Below are 12,030 nucleotides of genomic sequence, written 5' to 3' on the forward strand. Positions count from 1 at the left end.
CCACAGTGTATCCACAAAACACATCACACACGGCACACAAACCAAAATCTATCCATAAATAAAAGTTCAAAATGTATGTAGTGCACAGCACAGTAAACTGTAAACAGCTCGCTGTCCTGGTGATGAGATCTCAGGGTATTCATTAGTCTCACAGACTGAGCAAGGAAGCTCGAAATGTGGTTTAACTACTTGAAATGGGAACTGGGGGTCGGGGCAGCCTCAATGGATGAAATGCTCCCATCAGTCGCACCTCCCCTCCATGCAGTGGTTTAGCTTAGAGTTTGCCAAGATTAACAAAAAGCAATACGTGCACCCAATGCAATCCCTCGAAACTGAGAGCACCAAATCTTCCCTGACCATTTAATAAGATCTTTAGAATTATCAACTCGTAAACACAACCATTGTGAAGATCAAAAAGCTGAAACTGACTGAAGTAGCATCATACAGAACCACAGACTCACCTCAGATGAACACCGCATTCACCGCACAGAGTGCGCGCGCATACGTATGGCTTTACAGCACAGCACAGACCCTCCGGCTCACAATGTTGTGTCAGGCTTTTAACCTACTCTAAGATCAGTCTAACCCTACCCTCACACTTGTGTCTCCATTTCTCCCTCAGTCACGCGCCTATTTGAGTTGAGTTGAGTTGCTCCTCTCCACGGCTTATGGCACATCAGGCAGCAACCTTGCTGTTTCTTTCGCAATTGTCTTTTTTTTTGTTTTTTTTAAAAAAAAAAGGGCCAAGTTGCGAGCTTGACGCTCATCCAGCATGGATGAAAAGCACGCAAGGAGTTGTCCGAATTCGAACCTGAACCACTCGCCTTGAAGTCTGGTGCGGATGCCACTGCACCACCAGCCGGCTATGTGCCTATTTAACTCTCCTAAATGCCCCTAACGTACACACCTCTTCCACCACCCCAGCAGTGGTTTCCACGCACCCACTGTGAAAAGAACTTACCTCTGACATTCCTCCCAATACATTCTTCCAATCACCTTAAAATTATGCCCCCCTCATATTAGCCATACCTGCCCTGAGGGAGATGCAAGTCTCCGGTTGTCCACTCGATCTATACCTCTAATCATTCTCAATCAGGTCACCACCCATCCTCCTCCACGCCAGAGAAACCTTTGATTTACACTGAATTCAATCTGGATTTTCATGACTTACCATCATAATCCAGTGAAAATGTCCGCATGAAAAAAATGAAGGATAGACATCCCAGGATTAAAAATCCCATGAAGAAGAACTCTGTGAGGCAAAGAAAACAGAATAGCAATTTACTAAGGTAAATCCAGAAGTACACACTTGTTCAAAGACCTTGAGATGTCACAGAAACTGATGAAAAAAACATTTCCCACCGATTAATAGTGACAGCATCATCCACTACCTGGGCCAGACCATCTTCACACAGCTGCCATCGGGCAGGAGGTACAGAAATCCAAAGCCCCACATCGCCAGACTCAGGAACAATTACTTCCCTTCAACCATTCAGTTCTTGAACAAACTGGCACAACTCTGATCATCCCCCAGTAGAGCAACACTGACCAGTGGACTTGTCTAATTGTGTTCTTTTTGAAAAGGTGCACGATCTTTTGATGGTGGTATGTGCCTGTGATGTTGCTGTGTTTGTCACATACTGTACTGTACAAAGTCTTGAGCACATGCTCTGAGATGGATTAGGTGAATGGGCAAAGAAATAGCAGATGGAATATAGTGTTAGGAAGTGTATGGTTTGCAGAAGAAATGGAAGGGTTGATTATTTTCTAAATAGAGAGGGAGCTCAAGACTTTTGCACAGTACTGTAGAAATTTCATGTTTTGCACTGTACAGTTTTTGCTGCCAAAAAAAAAAATGCAGACAGACAAACTTCATGACATGTGAGTGATAAACCTGATTCTGATATGGGTCTCTATTGTGGACTGATTTCCTGAAAGAAAATGAATCTCAGGTTGGTATATGGTGACGTAAACAAGGTTGTTACAGCCAGGAGTGGTAATGGAGACAAGCTCCCACTACTTATTGAACGCTCCTAATGACATGCGTCTCAGATAGCCCCGACAAACAAATCCAGCTCCTGGCGTTCATATGTGGCTGAGTTACTAAACCCAGCAGAACCATTTTTTTTTTTTTAAAAACGGACAGGAGAAGGGATAATGTTAAGTTACGGGTGCCCGAAAACCAGTTGCTTTGGGCAGATGGGACTCACCATCCGCAGTTGGCAGCTCATCTGGGAGAAGGAAAACTCTGATCTCAAACCTCCACTGCCTTGTGGCTATACCCACTCATGGGGAGGGCTTCGGGAGTAAACCCTGAGGAAAATTCTGGAGCTGGAACCAATTCTCTACACTGAGCTCAATGTTGACGGGTAACTCCTGCAACGCTGCTGGTGCCAAACTGTATCCGTCTCGCTGTTCAGCTGTGTGCACGAGCAACAGCTGGCATCCATATCGTACTGCCCTGGCTTGTGTGCTAGCTTCCCTATCGCAGGGGTCCCCAAACTTTTTCACACCACGGACCGGTTTAATACTGACAATATTCTTGCGGACCCAGGGGCGGGGGGGGGGGCGGTTTGTTTTTCAGTTAGCCTTAAACTCACCTCAACATGTCTTTTACAGTTAGGGTTGCCAACTTCCTCACTCCCAAATAAGGGACAAAAGTAGCAGTCAAATCCCGGGACACTTGTGTTTACCCCAGGAAAGACTACCATGACCATGAAGCCTTGCACGGGCACCTGTGTGCGCATGCGTGACGTGTGCATATGTGATGTGCGCGTGCGCATACGTGCAGATTTTTTTTTCCCCACAAATCGGTTTTGGCTTAATCTTCCCGACTATACTGTACATACATTATTTCTTCCTTATATAGGCTGTGTGTTTATCATATCATTCCTGGTTTTACTATATGTTCGTGTTGTTTAGGTTTATGTGTTATTTGGTATGATTTGGTAGGTTATTTTTTGGGTCTGGGAACACTCAAAAATTTTTCCCATATAAATTAATGGTAATTGCTTCTTCGCTTTACGCCATTTCGGCTTACAGACGGTTTCATAGGAACGCTCTACCTTAGCGGGGGAAATACGGGACAAGGGCAGTCTGGTATGGGACAAAACAATTTAGCCCGATATACAGGATGTCCTGGCAAATACGGGACAATTGGCAACCCTATGTTCAAATTCAACAGTGCGTGACAGGGAATGAGGAAAGGTGCAGCTGACTCCTATCATTTCCTCGCAGATCAGTAGCACATGCTTTGCGGCCCGGTGGTTGGGGATCGCTGCCCTATCATGTAGGCAGCTGGGATGCAATATCCACAGTCAACCCAATCAATGGAGGGCCTCAAATACTTACAGTACTTGGATAATAAATTTGCTTTGAACATTGAAGCCTCGCCCCACCCTGCTATAGAGAGCTGCTCAACAGACCAAATATCCAGAGTGCAGCTGCTCTTCCACATGAAACTCAAGATCGTTCTCAATCTGCTTTTCCTCCAATTGCTCCTCAAACTCAATTTCCAGAATATACTTGAACTTAATCTAAGATACCCCAAATACAGCTCTCAAAACTTTTCCCAGGACATACAACCTCCAAATCAACACTCATCTAATAATGAATTGAAAGAAATCAAGGACTGTCATTAGGTGTTACGGCAGCAGAAGAATGCTGTTGACATATACAATTAAGCAGTACTTTAAGGGTGGACAAACAGGAACTCACCCGTCTTCAGATACCTATGCCCAAAGAAACAAACAAACAATCCGACAAGTCCAACTACAACAAAAAAGGCTTTCGTTGAATTTCTTCCTAGAAAGGAAAGACATCCAGGATTAGCACTTTCAGTGTTTTTCCCCATCAGTGCAGCAGCTCCAACTTCCCAACGGCAGCTTTGAGTATCTGGACAGAGGCTAAACACAAGAGATCAAGAATGGGAAATGGGGAAGTAAAGGGGGAGGGGTGGAGATTAGAACTTGGAGAAATCAATATTGCCATCAAATTGGAGGGGGTTCAGACAGATGACGTGCTGCTTTCCCCACTGGAATTTGGCTTCACTGTGGCAGTAGAGGACTGACGTTTCGGAATGAGAATGGGAAGTTGAATTCAAGAGGGTGGACAAGGGGAAACAGTGCCCAAGGCTGCACAGGTACAGATTTCCTGAGATGATCTTCCAACAGAGATCATGAAAGGTGCAAACTCACCTGAGGGACTGCAGAGCAAAAAGGCGAGTACATAGGATTTGGGTACAGCTACTGAATGACTGAGTGGTCAAGGTTAAAGGGATGAATGAAATACGCAAGGGATAATACACACAAAATTCTGGAGGAACTCTGCAGGTCAGACAGTATCTGTGGAAATGAATAAAGAGTCAACATTTCAGGCTGTAAAACTTCTTCAGGACTGAGAAAGGGGGAAAAAGATGCCAGGGAGGGGAAGGAGGCTAGCAGAAAGGTGCCGGGGGGTGGGAAAGGTCAAGGGCTGGAGAGAAAGGAATCTGATAGGAGAGGAGAGTGAATCACAGGAAAAAGAGAAGGAGGGGCACGGGGGGTGGGGAGTGATAGGCAGGTGAAAAGGGGTAAAAGCTCAACGTGGGGAATGGGGGGGGTGGATTTTTGTGAAAATGGTAGGAGAAACCAACTTTCATGCCATCAGGTTGGGAGCTACCCAGAAGGAATACAAGGTGCTGCTTTTCTGCCCCTAGGATGACCTCAAATTCCACCCCCCCGGTTAGGGTTTGCGAGTTGTGGGCAGGTGATTTTATCACCAGAAGCATGGGAATACTTGTGGGCTGCTCCCAGCAGAATCCTCGCCGATTTTACGCAAACAATACATTGCACTGTATGATTTGATGTACTTGTGACCAATAAAGCAAATCGCTGATCTTTGGAAGCAGGGGTTGGAGGCAGGTATCCTGCCTACAGGAAGCTGTCAGGCAATGTGACTGCAGACGCACCAAGTTCATAGTTTCTCTGAGAAGCTGCATTTGGAACAAGATGGGATATGGAGGATGGCAGACAGTGCATGGCTCTGCACAAACTTGCTGCGTTTGTTATGCATTACAACAGCAACGCTGTTTTTATTCGGAAAGAAATGTGGGCTGAATATGTTAATGTCCTGAACAGGGAGGAAACCACAGGCTGCCAAAGTCAAACTATTCAAAACTTTAGAAGCAGTACATACTCAGCGTGTGGCAGCTGTCCAGTTGGGCTGTGAAGCTACACCCATACGTGTGAACGAGTGTGTAAGCTGCAGACGTATTCAACTCCAGATCCTTAACAACAACATTATAAATCACCCCTTGGCCACGTATCGAGGAGACGGTGAACGTGGTCTTGTCTTGTGTACCCAGGCTGCACAACTGAAATGGAATGAAAAAGATTGTTTGTTAATGGTTTCAAAATCAATGTCAGGCTCCTGAACTAGCACGGATAATGTCACTCACATCAACAATGAACTGACTCCACAACCTACTGACTCAGTTTCGAGGACTCTGACTCCAAGAGTACAGCATTAGACCATAAGACGCAGGAGCAGAATTAGGCCATTTGGCTGTAACATCTGCTGACATTCCATCAAGGAACACCTCTTTCTCCCCACAGTCCAAAGACACACAGGTTAGTCGGTTATTGGTCATCGCACATCGTCCTGTGGTCAGCCTGTGATCAGTAGGTGGGTTGCTGAGTAGTGTGGCTGGTTGGGCTGAGAGAGACTGTTCCACGCTGCACGTTCAAGTAATCTCTTACCCCTGTCCAGCCCACTCTCCTGGCTATCGCTCTACAAGTCACGTTCACACCCCTACTTATTTATTATTTTGGTTTCTTTTTTGTATTTCTCAGTTTGGCTTTTGCACATTGGTTGGTTGTCAGTCTGTGTGTGTAGTTTTTCATAGATTCTCTCGTATATTTTTGTTCTACAGTGAAGGCCTGCAGGAAAATAAATCCCAGGATTATATGGTGACATACACAGTATATACTTTGATAATAAATTTACTTTAACTTTGAGTAGTTTGCATGTCTAATGAGGATAGGTTGAGTGAGCTCAGGCTTTTCTCTTTGGAGTGAAGGAGGATGAGGTGACTTGATAGCAGTGTACAAGATGATGTGAGGTATGAACAGAGTAGACAGACACTTTTTCCCAGAGCAGAAATGGGCAACAGGAAGGGGCATTATCTTGAGGTGATCGGAGGAAAGCATGGGGAGGACTTTCACAGAGTAGTGGTGTGTGGAACACCCTGCCAGGGGTGGTGGTGGAGGCAGATACATTCGGGACATTTAACAGACTCTTAGATAGGCACATGGATGATAGAAAAATGGAGGGTTATGTGGGAGGGAAGAACTAGATTGATCTTAGAGTAGGTTAAAGGTCAGCACAACATCGTGGGCTGAAGGGCCTGTACCGTGCTGTAGTTTTCAAGCTCTAACAGTGGAAAAGTCAATAGGTACAGGTAAAAGGCTCAGAATGCTGGTCTTCAATATACTGTAGGTGCTTCCATGTAGATAACCCACAGTAAACACCCTGATCCCACCAGGCCAGATATTGTCCCATTTTCATACAAAGATATAGTTGGATCTGCAGCTCCCAACATTGCACTTTGGTTTGGTGGGGGGGGGGGGGGAGAAAGAGAGAGAAAAAAAAAAATCACAATGACAGGACAAATCTACCGCGCCAGATTTCAGGGTTCAATTCCGCCATTGTCTGTAAGGAATTTTATGTTCTTCCCGTGATGTACGGGTTAGGGCTAGTAAATTGTGGGTACGTTTTGTTGGTGCCAGAATCATAAGACAAAGGAGCAGAACTAGGCCATTCAGCCCATCGAGTCCGCTCCATCATTCCATCCCGGATCCCACGCAACCCCATACACCTGCCTTCTCACCATATCCTTTGATGTCCTGACCGATCAAGAAATGATCAACTTCCACCTTAAATAGACGCATGGACTTTGCATCCACTGCAGTCTATGACAGAGCATTGCACAGATTCACTACTCTTTGCAAAGAAAATTCCTCCTTACCTCTTCTAAAAGATCAACCATAAATTTTGAGGCTGTGCCCTCTAGTTCTGGATACTCCCAGCACAGGGAACATCCTCTCCACATCCACCCTATCTAGTCCTTTCAACATTCGGTAGGTTTCAATGAGATCCCCCCCCCCACCACTACATTCTTCTAAATTCCAGTGAGTACAGGCCCAAAGCTGCCAAACACTCCTCATATGTTAACCCTTTCATTCCCAGAACCATTCTCGTGAACCTCCTCAGGACTCTCTCCAATGACAACACATCCTTTGAGATATGCGGCCCAAAATTGTTGACAATACTCCAAGTGTGACCCAACTAGTGTCTTATAAAGCCTCAGCGTTATCTCCTTGTTTTTATATTCTATTCCCCTTGAAATAAATGCCAACATTGCATTTGCCTTCTTTACCACATGCTCAACCTGTAAACTATCCTTCTGGGAGTCTTGTACAAGGACTCCCAAGTCCCTCTGCAGATCTGACATTTGAACCTTCTCCCCCCATTTAGATCATATTCCACACTATTGTCCCTTTTACCAAAATGCATTATCATACATTTCCCACTGTATTCCATAGCCACTTTTTTGCCAATTCTTCTAATCTGTGTAAGTCCTGCAGCAATCATATTGCTTCCTCAGCACAACCTACCCTTCCATCTACCTTCGTATCATCCGCAAACTTTACCACAATGCCATCAATTCCATTATCCAAATCGTTGACAAACAGTGTGAAAAGTAGCGGTGACAGTTGCAGACTGCTGTGAACTGTGGTCATTAGCACAAATGGCACATTTCACTGTATGTTTGGCTGTTTCAATGTTCATGTGACAAATAAAGCTAATCTTTATCTCCAGTATTGTCCTGTAATTGGCATATATCAAGGACAGGAGGTCCCAGGATGGAACACAGTTAGGATGAAATCATAATTCCTTGTAGCAGAAAAATGAGGAGCCAGGTACAGGCACGGACCATAGGCTGAATGGTCTGCTTCTGTATATAAAGATGTAGATAATCTAGTCTTCTAAACCAGAGTAGAATCCTCAGCCCTTTTCCCCCTCTTTCTGGCACTACTTAATTAATTTAATATATTGTAATTTATAGTTTTTTTAAAATGATGTATTGCAATGTACTGCTGTCACAAAACAGATTGCACGACCTATGCCAGCGGTATTAAACCCGATTCTGAAGTCGTGGATACTTGCTACACCAAACCATTTACGGGTGAAATCCATTCACGGGAAGAAACAGATAACAGACCTTGACTCCATTTTCTTCCATCTTCTGAACTTCAACCATCTTCTGGAGAGACGTGAAGAGGGCGTCTTCCGACAGGTCGCCCTCTGGAAGGAAATACTGATAGACATCATATTGGAGTCTCCCAGTGTTTGCACATGGAGGTGGAGGTGCTCCCCTGCAACACAATTAATGCTCAGTTTATCGATCCCAGCACAGTCTAGAACAACCGCCGGGCATCACTAGCAAACCAACATTCGCTGATCTTCGTCCCTGATTACGAGAGCAGCAATGGTGGTGAGCTACTGCATTTAATCACTCCAGAGAAGGCATTCCCACCATCCAGAGGAACTGCTGCAGCGGTGATAGAACGTGAACATAGAACAGTACAGGCCCTTCAGCCCATGGTGTAGTGCTGACCTTTTAACCCTTCCCTCCCGAAGCATGCTCAGTGAGGTACATTGAGGAATAACTATTGGACAGGAGATCTGAGGAAACTCCACTATTCTGCTTTGGGATCATGGAACTAGGGACTTAGAGATGTTTAGATAGCTACATGAATTTGAGAAAAGTGGACTGATATGGGCACTGCATAGGAAGAAGAGATTAGTTTAGTTGGCAAGTTGATCACCAATTTATTTGGTTTGGCACAACATAATGGGCCGAAAGGCCTGTTCCTGAGCTGTACTGTCCTGTGCTCCATGAATTTTTTTACATTCCCATGAGAGGACAGTCACGGTCTCCATTCACACCTGATCCAACAGGCAGCACCTCAGTGCAACACCAGCTGTCTCGCATAGAACAGAGAACAGTACAGGCCCTTCAGCCAATGTTGGGCCAATATTTAACCTGGGTTGGTCTTCATTAGTCAGGCGATTGCATTCAGAGCTGAGGTAATGTTCCAGATCTACAAAACCCTGGCTAGACCACACTTGGAATATTGTGTTCGGTTCTGCTTGCCTCGTTATGGGAAGGTTGTGGAAGCTTTAGAGGGTGCAGAGGAGATATACCAGGATGATGCCTGGATTAGGGAGCATGTCTTGTGAAGAAAGGTTGAGTGAGCTAGGGCTTTTCTCTTTGGAGTGGAGGAGGATGAGAGGCGACTTGATAGAGGTGTACAAGGTGATAAGAGACATGGATAGGGTGAACAGTCAGCGACTTCCCCTTCCATTGCCACCCCCCCCCCCAAGAGTGGAAATGGCTGAAACAAGGTGGCATAATTTTAAGGAGATTGGAGGAAATTATAGGGTGGGGGGGGGGAATGTTAGATGCAAGCTTTATTTTAATACACACACACACACACACACACAAAGTGATGGGTGCATGGAACTCTGAACACTCAGGCATAGTGGTGGAGGCAGATACATTAGGGGCATTTAATAAACCCTTAGATAGGCACATGGATGACAGAAAATGGAGGGTTATGTGGGAGGGATGGGATAGATTGATCTTGGAATAGGTTAACGGGGGACTGGAGGGCCTGTACTGTACTATGTTCTACAGTAACAAAGGATTTTTTAATCTCCTAGTGGACTTGCCAGATACAAGTACAGTCCTGTGCTGTTGCACTGGGCAGATGCCTAACTCATTAGTTATGTGTGGACAGATGACTGGAGGAAAGTCTGACTGACGCAGTCACAACCAGCGAGTTTTATGGATCACAAGATCAGAGCTCACATTCCAAAGAATGTATAAATTATACAACCCTGAGATCTATCTGTCAGCTGGACTGAATCCAGTTGACAGTTCAGGAACATGGGTTTTCAGAATTGTGCAGCCACAGCAAACTACTTGCCTGGCAGAGGAGAGAGCAGCTCAATTGTTTGAATAGCGAGGCAGGACAGACAGCAAACAAGCAAAACCAGCTCATGACCTCCAGTTACAATCGAATAGGCTGGAAAATATCAATGTTTAAAGGATTATGTTAATAATTGTGCACCTTGGCAATGTGAGGGAAATCAGAGCCAACATTCCAAGAGATGAATCATTCAGAACATTGTACAGTTCAATTGAACATCTGATTTCATTTACATATGAATTCAGATTGCATTTGGAGTGTTGTGTTCAGTTCTGGTCACTTCATTATTGGGAGGATGGGGACACCTTAGAGAGGGTGCAGAGGAGATGCAAGGATTAGAGCATGCTTTATGAGGATAGGCTGAAAGAGCTAGGGCTTTCCTCTTTGGAATGAAGGAGGAGGAGAGGTGACTTGATAGAGGTGTACAAGATGATAGGAGACATGGATCGAGTGGACAGATGATTGGAGGAAAGTATTTAAGCATGTTGTCAGGACTCGAGGACATATTTATAGAGAAAGATTGAACAGGTTAGGACTTTATTCCCCAGAGAGAAGGAGAATGAGAGGAAATTTGAAAGAGATATACAAAATTAGGCCAGCTGGTAGCGCAGTGACATCAGCACTGGACTCCGGAGCGAAGGTTCCCGAGTTCGAATCCAGTCGGGCCGCTCCCGGGCACGCCTTCCATCCGTGCCGGGTTGAGTGTCGAGCTAGCAACACGACCTCGTAAAAAAAAACTGCGCTGTGAGAAGGACGTGGGGGACCACTCACAGAATCTTTCCTCCAAGACAACCACTTGAAAAAGTGACCGCAGAGGCTCTGGCAGAGTATGGCACGCACAAAAAAAAATACAAAATTTGAGGGGTATAGATAGGGTAAATGCAAGCAGGCTGTTTCCACCGAGGTTGGGCGAGTCTAGAACAAGATGTCATGGGTTAAGGGTGAAAGGTGAAATGTTTAAGGAGAATCTGAGTGGGAATTTCTTTACTCAGGCGGTGGTGAGAGTGTGGAATGAGCCATCAGTGGAAGTGCTCGATGTGGGTTTGATTTCAACATTTAAGGGAAGTTTGGATAAGTACACGGATGGGAGGGCCATGGTCTGGGTGCAAGGTGATAGTAACAGGCTGATTAATAGTTTGACATGGATTAGTTGGGCTGAAGGGGCTGTTTGTGTGTTGTAGTGTTTTCCGACTCTACGGAACATACATGCTCAAAACTGCAGCCACAGCCAATTGCCTGGCCGAGGAGAGGGGCTGTTTGAACAGTGAGCAGGACAGACAGTGAATCAAAACTAACTCATGACGCCAAGTTACAGACCAGCAGACTCAAAAATAGTGCTGCGATCATGTTTAAAGGGTTAATTGTGCATCTTAGCAGTGCGAAGGAAAGCAGAGCTCACATTCTCAAGAGATGAATCATTTGGAACATTACATAATAATTTGGAACATTACATAATTCAACTAAACTACTTATATAAGTTTAGACCACATTTGAAATACTGCCCCAACATTGAACTGTTCCTACAACTTATAGACACTTTCAAGGACTCTAAAACTTTGTCCGATATTTATGCTCATTTATTTATTCTTGTACAATTTGATGGCTTTTGCATATTGGTTGTTTGTCTGTCTTTGTTGTGTGTGGTTTTTTATTGATTCTATTGTGTTTCTTTGTATTTACTGTGAATGCCCACAAGAAAACAAATCTTAGGGTTGTGTATGGTGACATACATGTACTTTGATAATAAATTTACTTTGAACTATGAGCTTGTTTTCAGTTCTGGTCACCTCATTATAGGAAGGATGTGGAATTTTTAAGTGTGCGCAGAGGAGACTTACCAGGTTTTTGCCTGGATTCAGAAGCATGCTTTATGATTATCAGCTGAGTGAGCTGGGGGCAGTCCACTTTAGCAAAGGAGAATGAGAGGTCACTTGGTAGAGGTGAACAAGATGGCAAGAGACATAGATAAAGTGGATAGCCAGGGACTCTTCTC

The 12,030-nt window shown here is 44.7% G+C and overlaps 1 protein-coding gene across 2 annotated transcripts in view; it reads right to left on the reverse strand.

Moving 5' to 3' along the window:
- tm7sf3 (transmembrane 7 superfamily member 3) overlaps nucleotides 1–12,030 on the reverse strand; it is a 59,221-nt gene that overhangs the window by 11,828 nt on the left and 35,363 nt on the right. For both annotated transcript variants that reach the window (XM_063057614.1, XM_063057613.1), the window contains 4 exons: nucleotides 8,264–8,417; nucleotides 5,176–5,353; nucleotides 3,718–3,804; nucleotides 1,172–1,252 (listed from right to left, as the gene is read on the reverse strand). In XM_063057614.1, the coding sequence (XP_062913684.1) occupies nucleotides 1,172–1,252; nucleotides 3,718–3,804; nucleotides 5,176–5,353; nucleotides 8,264–8,417 (500 nt within the window). The remainder of the gene's footprint in view (nucleotides 1–1,171; nucleotides 1,253–3,717; nucleotides 3,805–5,175; nucleotides 5,354–8,263; nucleotides 8,418–12,030) is intronic.

Source organism: Mobula hypostoma, chromosome 9, assembly GCF_963921235.1.
Source record: "Mobula hypostoma chromosome 9, sMobHyp1.1, whole genome shotgun sequence".
NCBI lineage: Eukaryota > Metazoa > Chordata > Chondrichthyes > Myliobatiformes > Myliobatidae > Mobula > Mobula hypostoma.